General features: G+C 52.6%; 2 protein-coding genes across 2 annotated transcripts; one reads left to right on the plus strand and one right to left on the minus strand.

Annotated features, from left to right (window-relative positions):
- Positions 1–9: 9 nt before the first annotated feature.
- On the plus strand, positions 10–4385 carry SHARPIN (SHANK associated RH domain interactor). Its single transcript, XM_007166927.2, has 9 exons — positions 10–607; positions 909–1083; positions 2973–3110; positions 3183–3324; positions 3410–3500; positions 3566–3719; positions 3799–3917; positions 4005–4133; positions 4223–4385. The coding sequence occupies exons 1-9, from the start codon at positions 251–253 to the stop codon at positions 4304–4306; spliced, it is 1389 nt and encodes a 462-aa protein (XP_007166989.2). The 5' UTR covers positions 10–250; the 3' UTR covers positions 4307–4385.
- Positions 4386–5518: 1133 nt separating this feature from the next.
- LOC103003514 (cytochrome c1, heme protein, mitochondrial) lies at positions 5519–8023 on the minus strand. Its single transcript, XM_057531876.1, has 7 exons — positions 7841–8023; positions 7040–7236; positions 6831–6957; positions 6586–6743; positions 6339–6499; positions 5925–6025; positions 5519–5822 (listed from the first exon to the last, which is right to left on the minus strand). The coding sequence occupies exons 1-7, from the start codon at positions 7970–7972 to the stop codon at positions 5718–5720; spliced, it is 981 nt and encodes a 326-aa protein (XP_057387859.1). The 5' UTR covers positions 7973–8023; the 3' UTR covers positions 5519–5717.
- Positions 8024–17321: the final 9298 nt, after the last annotated feature.

Here is a 17321-nt window from a genome sequence, read left to right on the forward strand (position 1 = left end):
GAGGTGTGGGCTGGAGGGGGTAACAGAGTGTTCGGTGGGCGGCGAGAGGCGGGCGGCGGCCCAGAAGGAGCCTGGGGGCGCGTCCGGCTCCCGCTGGACGCGGGGGTCGACAAGGGCCGCTGGGCTGCAGCCCCCACCCGAGCCTCTAGGGCCTTCCAGTCGTGGCCGGTGCTTCACTCCCTGACGCTTTGCCCAGAGTACAGGCCTCAAAGCCCAGCCTCGCCCGCCGGAGTCCGAAGACCCTCTGGCCATGTCCATCGTGGGCGAAGTGGGAGGGTCAGACGGCTCCAACGCTAGGGCGGCGTCCGGAACCCCAGGCTCGCGGCTCCAGTTTCCGGCCGGTGGAGGCGCTCAGCGGCCCGAGGCCACGGAAGCGGGCTCGTGGGGCCGGGCCGGGACCGGACCGGAGATGGCGCCGCCGGCGGGCGGCGCGGCTGCGGCCTCGGACTCCGGCTCGGCCGCGGTGCTCCTGGCCGTGCACGCCGCGGTGAGGCCGCTGGGCGCGGGGCCGGACGCAGAGGCGCAGCTGCGGAGGCTGCAGCTGAGCGCGGACCCCGAGCGACCAGGGCGCTTCCGGCTGGAGCTGCTTGGCGCGGGGCCCGGGGCGGTGAGTGGGGGCGGCGGGGGCGCGCGGCCTGGCCGCTGAACCCGAGGCCATGCCCTTCCATTCGCCAGCTGCGTGCTCTTGAGCAGTTACCTTTTCTTTGCTTCTGTTTCCTCGTGTGTAAAATGGGGATAATGCTGGTACCTCCCTTCGTAGGACTAGTGTGAGGGTTTCATAAGGTAATACGTGTAAAGGGCTTAGGACAGTGTAAGTGGTCTACAAATGTTACCTCGTGTTCCTTTGATCTTCTTCATGCAGCATGTGCTGGGGGGAGGCACTGAGCCCGGACTCTCCCCTTCCTCAGGTCAGTTTGGAGTGGCCCCTGGAGTCCGTCTCCTACACCGTCCGAGGCCCCAGCCAGCATGAGCTGCAGCCTCCACCGGGAGGGCCTGGGACTCTCAGCCTGCACTTCGCCAACCCTCAGGAAGCTCAGCGGTGGGCAGCCCTGGTCCGAGGTGCCACCGTGGAAGGACAGAATGGTCAGTGCCCTGGAGTGAAGGTTCACTGTGACTGGGGCAGTGTTAGTTCTGCGAGAGAACAGGGGTAGCCCCACCCCCCAGGTCTGGATGGGGGGAGTAGTGGGGAAAGCTGAGCCCACCTTACCCACTGTTGGGGTTCTGGGAGGACTCCCAGGAGGGAGGAAGTAGAGAAAAGGAACAGAGACCGAAGAGCTGGAGCCTGGAGTGCCAGACAAGTGCGGAGGGGCAGAGCACGCAGGCCCTCAGGACCTGGGTGAGAAGACGGACTCTATGGAAAGCTATGGGAAGGTATTCAGTGCGAGAGTGACAGGCTCAGATTCGAGCTACTGAAGACTGGTTGAGACCTGCATTCGTGTGGGTGGTGCAGATAGGGCCGGAGAGAAGAAGGATGTTTCCAGAGATGCTTAAGAGATGGAATTGGCTGATTTCCTTGAGGTTTAAATGGAAGAGTGAGTGGTTGAGACAGAAAGCTGCAAGGAACAGACACTGGGGAGCTCCCAGATAGAGGGCCTTTTTGGGAGGGCATAGAGGTGGTCAAGTTCTTAAACATGTGGGAGGGAAGGGAGGGAGGTGGATCCGGACTGGAGCTGGGGCTCTAAAGAGGTAAAGGTTGGGGGTAGAAAAGGTCAACCAAGGTCACCAGGAGAGAGAAGTGGGAAGAGAAGAGGGTCCGGAAGGCAGACACACACAGTGCATCAGGGAGAGTCCACAGATGCATCAGAACAGCTGTCAGAGGGGTGAGAAGAAAACCACACACTGAGATGAAAGAGAGGTCCAGACAACAGCATCTGCAGAGAAAGAAAGCCCTTTTTCTTTCGTTCATTCGTTTGTCCGTTGGTTCACCAAATGTGTGTTCAGCACCTGTAGTAAGCACTCTTTTAACGTCTTAGAGATTTAGCATGAATAAAACTTTAAATCTCTGCTCTCTTGGAGCTGGCATTTCCAGAGAAGAGACAGACGTATAAAATAAGTAAAATAAATTCTGTGAGATGGTGGAAAGGATGGGAGCGCTGGAAGGGAAGGGTTTGCAATTTAAAATAGGGTGGCAGGGAACTTCTCATTAAGGTGACCCTTGAGTGAAATTTAAAGATCATGGGGTGAACGATGTGGCCTGGGAGCAGCAGGTACAAAAGCCCCAAGGCAAGAGTATGCATGAGATCTTTCGGGCTCAGCTGAGGCCAGGCCAGGCCTGGTGCTGGGTGCTCGGGAGCCCTGCTTATCTCAGTGGGAGGACAGCTCAGGATACTGAGGCCACCACAGGAGCTGCATCAGCACCGCATGGGCAGGGCCTCAAGTGGGTGGTAAGAAGCAGAGACGGCAGCATGCCCAGGGCAGGCATCGGCTGGAGAGGGTTTGTTTGGCATGGGAGCAGCCCAAGGTGTTCTGTGATGATGGTAGAGCCAAGAGAGAGGATGGAGGTCCCCAAGGACAACAAAAGGAGGCTATCTTGACTGCAGGGTTCCTGGTGAGCAGGATGGGGTGGGCTCCTTCTGAGGACCTCCTTTGGTTCTGTTGCGAGGCCAGGGAGCCTCCTGGCCGGCTGAGAGGGCCTGTACAGGCCAAGAGAAGTGGCCTGGCCTCTGTGGAGGAGGGGCACGGGTGGGACTGGGCAGCAGAAGGGACCAAAAGGACTCCAGAGCCCAAGGAAGAGCCAAGTGCAGCTCTGAGTGGAGTCAGCCGGGACCTCTGGGGTTTGCAAGGGCCAAGGCTGGGGAAAAGGCCTGGCTTGAAGTGTGGCCAAGACGGGACCCAGGCAGGGGCTGAGGTGAGGAGGGAGGAGACGAAGGTACCGGAAACCTGAGGTCAGAGAGCAGAGGCCTGGGTGAGTACTCAGCTGGGGGCTAGATCTCAGAGGAGACCACCAGCCCACCCCACATCTTCCCTCCTAGGCAGTGACAGCCAGACCCCAGCCCTAGGCTCAGAAACGTGCCCTGTTTCCCCGCCCAGTCTCCTTGAAGTGCCTGCAACCAAGGCCCCCCAGCCCAAGGTGGATCTTCCTTGGCGCCCCGGAGACTTGATGGAGAAAGGTAAAGGCAGGGGGCTGGAGGGGCTGGGGGGGCAGCCCGTGGGGGGCTGTGACGGCCCTCTCTCCCCTGCAGAGGACCTAGCAGGGCACCTGACCCGGGCCATAGAGAGTGGGGATGAGAAGCGGGCAGCCCAAGCAGCAGCCATCCTGGCTCAGCATCACGTGGCCCTCAGCATCCAGCTCCAGGAGGCCTGCTTCCCTCCTGGCCCCATCAGGTAAGGCCTGGGACTTCTGTCTCTCCCTGACCTCCCAGCCCTCTCCGGTCCCCGGTCCTTACCGCTGACCTACATTCTGGCCCAGGCTGCAGGTTACAGTTGAAGACGCTGCATCCTCCGCCCACGTCTCGCTGCCAGCCCACCCCCACTCCACCATCGCGGCCCTCCAGGAGCAGGTGAGCACGGGGTCTGGGGACCCTGCTGGGGGGACCTGGGTGACATTCCGACACTCTGGCCCCAGGTATTCTCGGAGTTTGGCTTCCCGCCGGCTGTGCAGCGCTGGGTCATCGGGAGGTGCCTGTGTGTCCCCGAATACAGCCTTGCTTTCTATGGGGTCCAGCGGGATGGGGACCCTGCTTTCCTCTACCTGCTCTCAGCCCCTCGAGAGGCCCCAGGTCAGTCCTTGATTGCAGTGGGATGAGGAAGGTGGGGTGCAGCCTGACATGGTCCTGAGTCTCATCCCCTCTATGGCAGGACGCAATCCTCAGCGCCCCCAGAAGATGGATGGGGAACTAGGCCGCCTGTTTCCTCAGTCACTGGGGCTGCCCCAAGCCCCTCAGCCAGCTGGCTCCAACCTGCCCAACCCCCTTCAGGTGGGCAAGGGACTGGGCAGGGAGGGCCTAGGAGGCTGTGGGCATCGAAGGAATGGGTAAGCAGTAACTGTGTCCTCACCTCTCCAGCCCGGCTGGCCCTGCCCTTCCTGCACCTTCATCAATGCCCCAAGCCGACCCGGCTGTGAGATGTGCAGCACCCAGAGGCCCTGTGCTTGGGACCCCCTTCCCACAGCCTCCACCCAGCAGCTACCAAAGGTACCAGGAGCAGAGGCAGAGGCAGGGGAGGGGATGGGGGCAGGGGGGCAAAACAAGCAGAACGACCCATCTTCTCCCCCTGCCGCCAGGTCACAAGAAGAGAGGATGGCCCTTCTCTTCCAGGCCCAAGGTCCCTGGACCCCCTCCTGAACCTCTCAGGGAACCTCTGCTGACTGACCGCTCGCTGGAGACAAAGCCGGGGTTGCTGGGGAGGGGCTGTGAGCTGGAGTCATTAAATACACTTGTGAGCCAGCTGGGTGCCCCTTCACTGTGCCCTTGTGCAGACTGGGCTGCTGGCAGAATGGAGAGCAGGGCACAGCCCCACTCAGATGAAACTTGGCAGAGAGGCAGGGGTGGCGGCTCCCCAGCTGGGCCCAGTTGGCTCCTGAAGAGCATACTTGGGACGCAAGTCCCCTGAAATCCCCCAGGCCCCAAGGGTGCTTAGGACACCCCCTGCCTGCTGACCACTGGGCTGGGCCCTCTGAGCCCCACCCAGCCCTCAGCTGACTGGTCCTCGTTTTCCAACCAGAGCCTTTCAGGTACACACTCTCCCTCTGCCTTTCTCCTCTCTGCTCTTGCCCTCCCCACGCTGGTCCCCACTCCTCTGGGCTATTCCCGCCAGGCTGCCTCTTACATTCCCTGCTTGGGAACAAAAACAGCTCAAGATAAGAGCCCTGAGCCAGGGCCCAGGGCTACTACTAAGAAAACACCACCATGGGCCTCCTGCCACTGACAGGTCCACGGCTGTGTGAGCCTGGCCACTGTCTGGCCGTGTGGCCTGAACCCACTCCCAGCCGCCCTGTAGACTGCGAGGAGGTACCATCCCCTCACAAAGACCGTGACCCTTGAGTCAACAGCGCCTCTAGCTGCCCAGCCAAGAGACCAGAAGCACCTTCCGGGTGGCCTCCGCCTGCCTCTCTGCTTTCTTGGAGAGGTTGAGCACTGCCCCTCCTCTCCCGGCCACCGCCCAGCCCTGCCTGCCCCTGAGCCCCAGGAACAGCTCCTGCAGCTCCTACTTTAGGCCAGCCTCTCCCTGGTTGAAATGCTACACAGGGCTCTCTGCCGCCTTCAGGATGAAGGCCAAGTGGTTCAATACATGGACACGGGTGGGTTACTGCAGCAGGGCCCTGGGCCCCTGGGCTGTGTCCAGCCAAGCGAAGCCTTTTCCACCTGTAACCAGGTTCTCCACTCCAGTCAGTGTTGCCACTTTCTCTAATAGCTAGGTCTCTGCTTCCTGTCCCACATTCAGTGCTGACTGGACTCCCAGCATGCAGGGCAATGTTGGCCACACTGCACTGGACACCCCTGGGAGCTCTGAGGGCAAGGGTCTTAGTCCCAGAGTCCTCTGCAAACCTGTATTCCCATCACACAATAGCTCAAATGGGTATGTTGAGAAACTTAATTTATTTCCATGATGGGCGCTGAACGATCTGGAGCTGGAACCCCGTCTCCTGCCCCTTCCCCTCTTGTCCCAGAGGAAGAGGGGCTTGGCCAGGAGGGCCAGCTGGGACCTGAACAGGCCCAGGGTGGCTCCTTGGCTTGAGGACCCATTCAGGCAGGACAGCAAGCAGACACTGGGCAGGGTCACTTAGGTGGCCGATATGCCAGCTTCCGGCTCTTCAGGACTGACCACTTATGCCGCTTCATGGCATAAACCAGGGGCAAAAGCAAGCCCATCATCATCAACATCTGGGGAGGAGGCAGGCTCAGAGGAGGGAGGCGGAAAGGACCCCTGCCCAGCTCCCAGCCCCTCCCCCAGGCCCACTGTGCCCCTCCGCCCAGCCCTTTCACCTTGAGCCCCATGCGTTTGCGATGGTCGTGTTCTGGTTCAGATGTCCAGCGCAGGAAGGTACACACGTCCTTGGCTACCTGGGACATGGTAGCTGGGGTGCCTGGGCCAAGGACAAGTGGTACGAGCTGCCCGTGGGTGTCCCTGCCCAACGTGGGGTAGCCCGAAGACCATCCTCCACCATGGGGCAGAGACGGGTTCCTGCCCACAGCTTCAAAAGGGATGGGACCCACCCCTACCACCACCCAGCACACAGATGGCCTCAAGGCTGCCCATGAGCCTCCTCAGAAACAGACAGACAGTGTCCCAGCCAAGGAAGGTGCAGGCACTCTTGGGCCAAGAACACAAGGAGCGCATCCCTAGCAGTGGGGAAAGCAGGACCCAGCTTGCCCACCCCCAGCGTGGGGGCCTCTCACCGTCGTCAAACTCCAAGACTTCGTTGTAGATGGGAGGCGCCATGCCAATGGCCTGGCCCGGAAAATAGGGGTTGAAGTGGAGGCCTTCTCGCAGCGGCACCCCAGTGGGTGGCTCACAGTAGCCCGTGAGTAGGGAGAAGACGTAGTCCTCACCACCGTGCCTGGGACCAGATCGGGGTCTCCTCAGCCCCTGGCATGAGGCAGCCCTTCCTCCCCCAGCACCCACCCCCCCACCGCAGGCCAGTACCTAGCTCGCACGACGTAGCTGAGGTCAGGGGGCAGTGCTCCGTTGTTGGCCGCTCGCGCAGCCTCAGGGTTGGGGTATGGTTTGGGGAAGTAGTCAGACAGCTTACCCGGCCGCATGAACATCTCCCCGTTCTCGTTGGGGCCGTCCTGAACCTCCACCTGCCACCAAGAGCCCCATCACAACCCTGCTGTCCAGCACAGCAGGAGCCCCCATCTGTGGGGTCCTCCGCGTCCCCACGTCCCCACCTCCTCAGCCAGCGCCTTAGCTTCATCCTCTGTGTAGCACACGCCCACCAGGTGGCGGTAAGCCACGTAGTCCATGCTGTGGCAGGAGGAGCACACCTGCTTGTACACCTGGAAACCCCTCCGGATGCTAGAGACATAGAAAGGGTTAAGGGCGCCGAGGATTCCACCCCACCCGGCCCACCCAGAAACTCCCCCAGCCGGCCACACACCTGGTGTGGTCCAGGGAGGAGAGGAGGCCGCGGTGGGACCACGGATAGCTGGGGGGGTGCAACTCCAGGTCACTGGCACTCACCGCAGAATGCAGAGCCACAGCCAGCCCTGCACCCCCTGCCGCCAGCATGCCCAGCGCTGACAGAATCACTTTCCGGCCCCGGGACGGGCCAGACTTCGACGACAGGGACACTGCCTGCAAGAGTCCCGCTCAGCGCCTGCCAGAACACCACCCAGCCCTACCTGGGGATCTGACTCTCAGCGCCTACCTCTCCCAACTCAGGCACCCAGCACCGGCCACCTCTCGCGCCACTGCCCTCCCCACCCTCCCCGCTGCGGACCCCTTGACCGGAATTCGGCCCTGAAGGGGGGAGTTTGTGAGGCGTGTTCTTAGATCCTGGGCCAGGAATCGGGCCGAAGTGAGCAAGGGTGCTGGGGCAGGCCAAGGTCACAAGCAGCTGGCCGAGATCAGGCTGAGGTCACTTTAGGACGCGGGCCCAGTCTGGAAGGCCGCAGCGGGAGCGGGCCTGGGCGCGCCCCCCGGGGAAGCGCCCAGTCCCGAGCCGGCAGCGAGCCCGCCCCGCCGCCCCCCACGCTCGGCACCAGGTGCCTGTGCTGCTCGGAGGGGTGGGAGCCCAGCCCTGCTCCCAAGGTCGGCAGGCAGCGGGGGTCCGGCCGGGGCGGGGGCCCGGGTGCGGAGGCTGCTCTCGCGCTGCCTGGCCCGCGCCCGGAGCCTCCCAGCAGTGACCTTCACTGGGCTGCGGGGCCGCGCGGCGGCCAGGGTTAGGACCAGCTCTCACCTGGGGTGTCCGCAGTGGGAGCTGCCCGGGCCGCGCACCGCTCAGCAGACCCCGGGCCCGCGCGCCCGGCAGCCCCGCGCCCCGCGGGCCCAGCACCAACCCGCGAAGCGAAGCCACCGCCGCTGCCGCCATATTAGCCCTCTTCAGCGCGGCCACCGCTACCGTGGGCCTCTGCGCCGCCAAAAGAGCTTAATTCTCGCGAGAACCGGGGAGTGAGGGAGGGGGGCGGGGGCGGGGGAGAGGCGGGGCTCTGTCCTTCAGGGCCGCGCACCGCCTCGCCGCGCTTCTCCGGTCGTCGTGGAAACCAGCGGTTGGGCGGGTCCTCGTTGCGTCTCTCTGTTGCCATGACAACTCCCAACACCCTGGTTTTCCTGATCCCGCCGCTGGTCTCCGGGGCTCAGCGGTGCTGCGCCCCCCACGCCCGGACGCCCCCAACCCGGGATCCACCGCTTTTCGAAGCCATCGCACGCTTTCGTCCAGCAACATTTCCAGACCTGGCGCGGTGGCAGAACACCCTCACTGCAAAGCGTTGATATTATTTAACCAGTCAGATGACCCCCTGGAAGTCCCCTCTTGCCGAGCCCACTCAACTTGCCCAGTCCTAGTAGCCTATTCCCTGAGGCTGTTGAAGGCAATTACGGGCAAGTGTTGTAGTTTCAAAGCTGTAATCTCCCTGAAGCAATGGAGAACAGCTGGGGCAAATAACAGACTAACCAAAAAGCTTAAAAGGAAGAACTGGGGATTACACTGTCCACAGGGGCGTTGAAAAGCCCTACAAATTTCCGGAATACAGATGGTCAAAAACATAAGTAGGGCTGTGCATATACTCATGAAAGACCTGAAAAAGCCCTAAGTGCTCACTTCTGGCTGACCTTGAGTCTCTGTGCACAGGTGAAGCCTAAAGTAGAGTTGTAAACTGCCTGGCTGAATTCCGAAAGCATGTCCCACATACACACAGAGCCACCTGGGAATGACAGAGATTTATTGGTTCCAGACACGTAAGGAAATTTCTGTCCAATCATTTATCTGACCACTAAGCTAACCAGGTAGAGACTTCAGTGGCTACCCATGACAAATAATAGACTTGACAGAATTAGTTCAGAAAAGCCAATACACAAATACAACTACCATAGCAGCAACAGCAACAAAACCTGGAATCTGATTTCCAGAAATGCCACATTATATCATTTAAAATGTCTAGTTTTCAACAAAAAATTATGAGACATACAAAGAAACAAGAAGGTCTGGCCTATAAATAGGGAAAAAAAGAACCAATCAATAGAAACTATCCCTGGGGAATCTTAACTATTTAAATATGTTTGGGGGGGATAAATTGGAAGATTGAAATTGACATATACATACTACTATGTATAAAATAGATAATTAATGAGGACTGAGGACCTACTGTATAGCACAGGGAACTCTACTCAATACTCTGTAATGACCTATATGGGAAAAGAATCTAAAAAAGAATGGATATGTGTATATGTATAACTGATTCACTTTGCTGTGCAGCAGAAACTAACACAATATTGTAAATCAACTATACTCCAATAAAAATTTTAAAGTAATAAAACATTTTAATAAAAAACTAAATTAAATTTTAAAATATGTTCAAAGAGCTAAAGGAAACCATTATGTCTAAAGAACTAGAGGAAAGTATGAGAATAATATCTCATCAAATACAGACTGTCAGTAAAAAAAAATTATAAACAGGCTCCAAATGGAAATTATGGAGTTGAAATGTACAATAATGGAATTGAAAATTTTTACTTACAGGGTTCTACTGCAGATTTGAGCAGGTAGAAGAAGGGATTAGCAAACTTGTAGTTAGGTCAGTTGAGATTGTCTGGTCTGCAAAACAGAAAAAAAAAATAGAGAGAGAGAAAAATTAACAGAGCCTCAGAGACCTGTGGGACACCATTAAGCATACCAACCTATACATAATTCTCAGGAGCAGAGGAGAAAGAGGGGCAAAAAGAATATTTGAAGAAATTGTGACTGAAAACTTTCCAAATTTGATGAAAAACATGGATCTACACATCCAGGAAGTTAAAAAACTCCAAGCAGGATGAAGTAAAAGAGGTCCACACCTGTACACATTATACATTGTTGAAAAGCAAAGAAAAGGAATCTTGAAAGCAGCAAGAGAGAAGTGACTCATCACATATAAGTGGTCCTCAATAAAATTAACAGAAGATTTCATACCAGAAGCCATGGAGGCCAGAAGGCAGTGGTATGACATATTCCAAGTGCTGAAAGAATAAACTTGCCAACCACGAATTCTATATCTGGCAAAATCATCTCTCAAAACAAGGGGGCAGGGACTTCCTTGGTGGCGCAGTGATTAAGGATCTGCCTGCCAATCCAGGGGACATGGGTTCAAGCCCTGGTCCAGGAAGATCTCACTTGCCACGGGGCAACTAAGCCCATGTGCCACAACTAGGATCTCATAAGCTGTGTGGTGGGGCCAAAAAAAAAAAAAATCTATGGGTATAGACACAGAATATATGAGGTGGAATAGGTGGCAATAAATAAGGGGGAAACAGCTATACAGGAGCAACATCTTTTAATACAGTTAAAATTAATGTAATGTTAATCTAAATCAGATTGTTAACAAATTAAGATGTCAGTTGCAATCCCAAGGGTAACCACTAAGAAAATAACTCAAAAAATATAGTCAAAGAAATAACAAAGGAATTAAAGTTGTACACTGGAAAATAACACACACACACACAAAGACAATAATGAAGAAATTGGGGGGGGGAAAAAGATATAAGAAACATAGAGAGCAAATATCAAGAGAGCAGATATAAATTGTACTGTATCATTAATTACATTAAATGTAAATGGATTAAAGTCTCCAGTTAAAGGGCAGAGATTGGCACAGTGGATTTTTCTTTTTAAAGTCATGATCCAACTATATAATGCCTATAAGAAACACACTTTATATTCAAAGACACAAATAGAAAGTAAAATTTGGAAAAAAGGACACCACACCAACAGTAACCAAAACAGAGCTGGAGGGGCTATACTAATATCAGACAATATAAACTTTACGACAAATGTTTATATTAGAGTTAAAGAAGGACATTTTATAATGAAAAAAGGATCAATTCATCAAGAAGAAATGACAGCTATAAAGATATATTTGCCTAACAGAGCCCCAAAATACATGAAGCAAAACTGGACAGAATTGAAAGGAGAAATAGAAAATTTAACATAAGAGTTGGAGACTTCAGTACCCCACTTTCAGTAATGGATAGAACAGCTAGACAGAATATCAGCAGGGAAAGAGAAGACTTGAACAACACAATAAGCCAACTAGACGTAATGGGCAGCAATGAAACACTCCAACAACAGAAGAGTACATATTCTTCCCAAGTGCACATGGAATATTCTTCAGGATAGATCATATGTTAGGCAATAAAACAAGTCTCAATAAATTTAAGAGTAGTAAAAGCATACAAAGTATGTTTTCTGACTACAACAGAATGAAATTAGAAATCAATAACAGAAGGAGAGTAGGGAAATTCATAAGTATGTGAAAATTAAATGACATACTCCTAAATAAACAATTAGTCAAAGAAGAAATAACAGGGAGGGACTTCCCTGGTGGCTCAGTGGTTTAGAATCTGCCTGCCAATGCAGAGGACATGGGTTCGATCCCTGGCCCAGGAAGATTCCACATGCTGCAGAGCAACTAAGCCCGTGAGCCACAACTACTGAGCCTGTGCTCTAGAGCCCGTGGGTCACAACAACTGAAGCCCACGCGCCTAGAGCCTGTGCTCTGCAACAAGAAAAGCCAAGGCAATGAGAAACCGCGCACTGCAATGAAGAGTAGCCCCTGCTCACAACAACTAGAGAAAAGCCCGTGTGCAGCAATGAAGACCCAACACAGCCAAAAGTAAAAATTAAATTAAAAAAAAAAGAAATCACAGGGAAAATTAGAAAATACTCTGAGATGAAGAAAAACAAAAACACAACATACTAAAACTTAGCACCATCAAGAGAGCTGCTAAGAGGGAAATTTAGAGCTTTAAAAAAATAATAAGATCTTAAATAAATAACCTAACATTCTAACTTTAAAAACTACAAAAAGTAGACAACCTAAACCCAAAGTAAGCAGAAGGAAGGAAATAATAAAGATTAGAGCAGAAACAATTGAAATAGAGAATAGAAAAACAACAGAGAAAATAAACTAAAAGTTGATTCTTTAAAAAGATCAACAAAAATGACACACCTGTAGCTTGACTCACTACGATAAAAAGAGAAGACTCAAATTGCTAAAATTAGAAATGAAAAAAGTGACATTACTACCAACCTTACTGAAATAAAAATGATTATAAGGGAACACCATAAATAATTTATGCCCCCAAATTAGATGACCTATATGAAATGGCCAGATTCCTAGAAAGACACAAACTGCCAAAACTGACTCAAGAAGAAGTAGAAAATCTAAATAGACCGATAACAAGTAAAGAAACTGAACTAGTAATTAAATAACAACAACAACAACAACAACAAAAACTTCCCAGAAAGAAAAGCCCAGGATGAGATGGCTTCACTGGCGAATTCTACCAAAATTAAGGAAGACTTAACTCCAATACTTCACAAACTCTTCCAAAAAATAGAAGATGAGGGAATACTTCCCAACTCATTATTTGAGATCAGTATTACCCCGACACTAAAACTAGACAAAATATCATAAGAAAGAAAGCTACAGGCCAATATCCTATATGAATATAGATACAAAAATCCTCAACAAAATATTAGCAAACTCAACCCAATGCTTGAAAAATGCAGTACATCTTTTTCCCGGTGGGATTTATCTCAGTAATGTAAAGATAAATCAATGCAAACATCAATCAATGTATAAAAAAACACTCAATATAACACATAATAGTAATAAAGGGAAAAGGACCACATTTTATCATTACAATAGACACAGAAAAAGCTTTTGAAAAAAAATTCAACACATTTTCGTGATAAAAACCTCAAAAAAGCAGGAATACAGGGCAACTTCCTCAACCTGATAAAGGACATCTATGAAAACCTCATGGCTAATATACTCAATGGTGCAAGACTGAAAGCTTTCTTAGTAAGATTAGAAGGAAGAGAAGGATGTTGGTTCTTGCCACTTCTATTCAGCATTATATAGGAGGGTCTATCCAGGGCAATTAGGCAGGAATATGAAATAAAAAGCATCTAAATTTGAAAGGAAGAAATGAAATTATATTTGCAGATAACATGAATTACATACAATTGACCCATGAACAACATGGGTTTGAACTGCGCAGGTCCACTTATACTCAGATTTTTTTGCTAAATACACACTACAGTACTACACCATCTGCAGTTGGTTGAATCTGAGGATTCAGAACTGCAGATACGGAGGGCTGACTGTAGTGTTATAGGTGGATTTTCAACTTTGCAGAGGGTCGGCGCCCCTAACCCCTGCATTGTTCAAGGGTCAACTGTGAAATCCTAAGGAACACACAAACTATTGATATTAGAGGTAATGGATGAGTTCATCAAGTTTGATTGAAGATCAATATACAGAAATCAGTTGTGTTTCTATACACCAGCAATGAACAAACTGAAAATGAAATTAAGAAACTAATTATATTTACAATAGCATCAAAAAATTAAATACTTAGGGGACTTCCCTGGTGGCGCAGTGGTTAAGAATCCGCCTGCCAATGCAGGGGACATGGGTTCGATCCCTGGTCTGGGAAGATCCCACACGCTGCGGAGCAACTAAGCCTGCAAGCCACAACTACTGAGCCCGCGTACCACAACTACTGTTTCACAGCTGACCCTTGAACAATGCAGGGGTTAGGGGCGCCCGACCCTCTGCAAAGTTGAAAATCCACCTATAACTCTACAGTCAGCCCTCTGTATCTGCAGTTCCGCATGCTGCAACTACTGAACCCCGTGCGCCTAGAGCCCGTGCTCCACAACAAGAGAAGCCACCGCAATGAGCAGCCCACGCACCACAACAAAGAGTAGCCCCCTCTCGCTACAACTAGAGAAAGCCTGCGTGCAGCAACGAAGACCCAATGCAGCCAAAAATAAATTAAAAGAAAAAATTAAATACTTAAGAATAAATTTAACAACCTTTGTACACTGAAAATTATAAAACATTACTGAAAGAAATTAAAGAAGATCTAAATAAATGTAAGGACATCCTGTGTTCACAGGTTGGAAGTCTTAATATTGCTCACATGTTAATACTTCCCATACTGAGTAGAGTGATGAAATCTTGCACCCGCCCCTCTGTCTTGCCTGGGACACAAATGATCCCTTTGTCCAGTATATCCTGCCAATTAATCACTTAGTAGCCATCTGGGTCATCAGATCAACTGTGGAGGCATCACAGTGTATAAGTGACCCTTTTATTTTATTTATTTGTTTTTTCACATCTTTATTGGAGTATAATTGCTTTACAATGTTGTGTCAGTTTCTGCTGTATAACAAAGTAAATCAGCTATACGCACACATATATCCCCATATCCCTTCCCCCTTGCATCACCCTCCCACACTCCCTATCCCACCCCTCTAGGTGGTCACACAGCACGGAGCTGATCTCCCTGTGCAATGCGGCTGCTTCCCACTAGCTAGCTGTTTTACATTTAGTGACCCTTATTTTACTTAAGAATGGCTTCAGAGTGCAAGAGTAGGGATGCTTGTGATTCAGGTACACCAAAGAGAAGCCTTTAAGTGAAATGAAATGCTTCCTTTAAGCGAAAAGGTGAAAGTCCTCAACTTAATAAGGAAAGGAAAAAAATTGTATGCTGAGGTTGCTAAGATCTATGCTAGGAACCAATCTTCTATCCGTGAAACTGTGAAGGAAAAAGAAATTCGTGCTAGTTTTGCTGGTGCACCTCAAAAACTGCAAAAGTTATGGCCGCAGTGCATGATAAGAATTTGGTTAAAATGGAAAAAGCATTAAGTTTGTGGGTGGAAGACACGAACAGATAGGATTCAGTACTATCCAGGGTTTCAGGCATCCCCTGGGAGTCTTGGAACACAAGCCCTGAAGGTAAGGGGTACTACTGTACTGCATGAATCCATTCATTTGAAAGTCCAGATTCGGCAAATCTATAGCAGCAGAAAGTAGGTTAACGGTGCCAGGGGCTGGAAGGGGAGGGGGAAGTGGGGTACAGGGTTCCTTCTGGGGGGCAATAAAAATGTTCTGAAGAACAAGGCAGGAGTTGGCCAGGCAGGCCTTGGAGACCAAGGTAAGGAGGCTTGATTTTATCCTGGAGGCGATAGGCATCTCCTGAAGAGAGACAAGGTGGACCGCAGGGCCAGGATTGGGTGAGGGCACCAGGGGAGGAGATGCACGCGGGGTGGGAGGTGTTCAGGTTGGGAAGAGATGACTTAAAGGTGACCATAGCACATCCAGGAGGCGGAGGTGACAGGACGTGGCCTCAGGGAAGAGGTCTAGAGGAAAGACAGGATCTGAGTGCAGGCATGAGGGCAGCTGGAGCCTGCAGGGGCGGCTCACAGAGAAAGGCCCCCAGGGCAGCCCTGGAGCCCCACCTTGAAGCCCGAGGTGGCATGGGGTGACTTGGCAAAGGGTCTGAGAGAAGCACAGAGGAAACCTGGGACAGCCAGCCAATTGCAGGAGGACGTCTGCAGAGGGTCTGGTCGTGAGGAAGCTGCTGGGTGTCCTGAGGTGGGTCCTGCCTGGCTCAGGACCTCCCCAGTCTTGCACCCTAAACTCCCGGGCCCTCACCCCATACCATAAGACAGGAGTCCCTGTGGAAGCCAAAAGGTCTGCCCCCTGGACTTCCTTCTGGACCTCCAGAAGGGCTCCCTCTGATTCTTTCCTTCTTTCATTCAAGAAATACGTATGAATATTCCACCACGTCCCTGGCTCTGTGCTGGAAAAGAGGCAGGAAGAAAGACAAAGCCTTAGGACTGCTCTTCTGGGGCATGGGAGGCAAGCGACCAAGGAATGAGCACTTACTACCAACACAATAGACACACACACTTCTAGATGCACCCGGCTGCTCACCGCCCGAGAGCCCCATGTGAGCTGGGCTCAGCAATAGTCCCTCTTGCATGAACTAGACTGAGGTGTCAGAAAACTCCAATAACAACGACTTAAGCACAGTAGAAGTTTGTTTCTTTCTTGCAAATGAAGCCCAGTTTAGCAACCCTGGGCGACGGCTAACCCCAGTTTAGCAAGGGCTTTGGAGGGTCAGGGAGCCCCTCCTCATCTCCACCCCAAGCCTGGGCTGGAGCTCACGTCCCAGATGTGCTTCTGGTTCCACGTGGCCCCGGGCAGGAGAGAGAAGTGGCTCAGAGGGCCATCCTCTGTTTGAAGTCTCTGCATGGAATTCACCCTCGAAGCTTCTGCTCAGGTCCTGTGGGCCACAGCCGTCACACGACCACACCAAGCTGCACAGAGTCTGGCAGTGTGCCTGTGCTCATGTCAAAAGTAGGGTGCCCTGACTAAGGAGAAGGGACATGGGGGCCAGCAGCAAGCACCCTCAGAGTAAAGCCTGCGGGGCCTTATACTCACCCCCTGTACGTCTCATCTGTACCTTTACAGCCTGACGTTTCCTTTCGTTTTAAAATGTATTGCACAAGCGACATCAATGAAAATCAGAGCAGAAATTCCACTTCCCCGACATATCAGCTTCAAAACTCCCAAGGCTCCCCTCCACCTCTTGTGTGTGGGTAAGCTCAAAACAACTGATGATCGGATAGCTTTTGTCCCCACTTGTATGTTTCATGATGTAAGGTATCTTCATGATTTGCGTTTTAAGTGGCTGCCTAAGTCCAGTTAAAAATGACTGACTGGCGCCAAAGGGCAGGTAAAACGTGTGGAAGGGATTTTGTATTAGACGCCAGTCCACCAAGACAGAGACGACAGGAGACCACAGCAGAGCAGAGGCCTCTATGCGCCTTGGAAGACGGGAAGCCACAGGCAGGCGGTGCCTGCCGTATCAGGGGAGGCTTCCGAGAGAGGCCAGCCTGGAGGTACTTCTGGGGGTGCAGGGTGTGGGGCTGCAAGTCCTCCTCTGGCCTCAAAATGCCTAGAAGACAAGCAGACCAAAGACAGGCTGCTAGTCACGGTGGGCCTCCAGCACCCTTGCCCCACCCCATCCCTAACACTCTGGACACAGAGCACACGTGCCCTCAGCAGTGAGAGGCCCCAAAGTGAAGCCCTCCAGGTGCTGCCCCCCACTGTGGAGTCAGGGAGCCCCAGCTGTTAAGAGCCCCCCAGGAAGATGAGCCCCACCACAGAGGCGGGCCTGGGCGGGGGCCGGGGGCGAAGCTTCCTGCCTGAGACTTTCCGGCCACCCCGTCCCGGGACGCGGTCCCGAAGGGAGGGAGGCTGGTCCTGAGCTGATGCTCCAGGCACTGCACCTCTGCCTCCCTTCCAGCTCTGAGGCCTGCAGGAGGTGGTACCGGCCTCGCTGCCCTGTGGGGCGCTGGCAGGGCCACCTTGGCCCTCCCGTGA

The sequence above is a fragment of the Balaenoptera acutorostrata genome, chromosome 17 (genome assembly GCF_949987535.1).
Source record: "Balaenoptera acutorostrata chromosome 17, mBalAcu1.1, whole genome shotgun sequence".
Classification (NCBI taxonomy): Eukaryota; Metazoa; Chordata; class Mammalia; order Artiodactyla; family Balaenopteridae; genus Balaenoptera; species Balaenoptera acutorostrata.

Excerpts from the sequence above, each read along its gene's own strand:
- SHARPIN (XM_007166927.2), top strand. The coding sequence starts at position 251 with ATGTCCATCGTGGGCGAAGTGGGAGGGTCAGACGGCTCCAACGCTAGG. Across the intron at positions 1,084-2,972 it reads CACCGTGGAAGGACAGAATG|GCAGTGACAGCCAGACCCCA; the intron begins GTCAGTGCCCTG and ends CTTCCCTCCTAG. Across the intron at positions 4,134-4,222 it reads CCACCCAGCAGCTACCAAAG|GTCACAAGAAGAGAGGATGG; the intron begins GTACCAGGAGCA and ends CCCTGCCGCCAG.
- LOC103003514 (XM_057531876.1), bottom strand. The coding sequence starts at position 7,972 with ATGGCGGCAGCGGCGGTGGCTTCGCTTCGCGGGTTGGTGCTGGGCCCG. Across the intron at positions 7,237-7,840 it reads TCCCACTGCGGACACCCCAG|GCAGTGTCCCTGTCGTCGAA; the intron begins GTGAGAGCTGGT and ends GGACTCTTGCAG. Across the intron at positions 6,026-6,338 it reads AGTCTTGGAGTTTGACGACG|GCACCCCAGCTACCATGTCC; the intron begins GTGAGAGGCCCC and ends TCCTTGGCCCAG.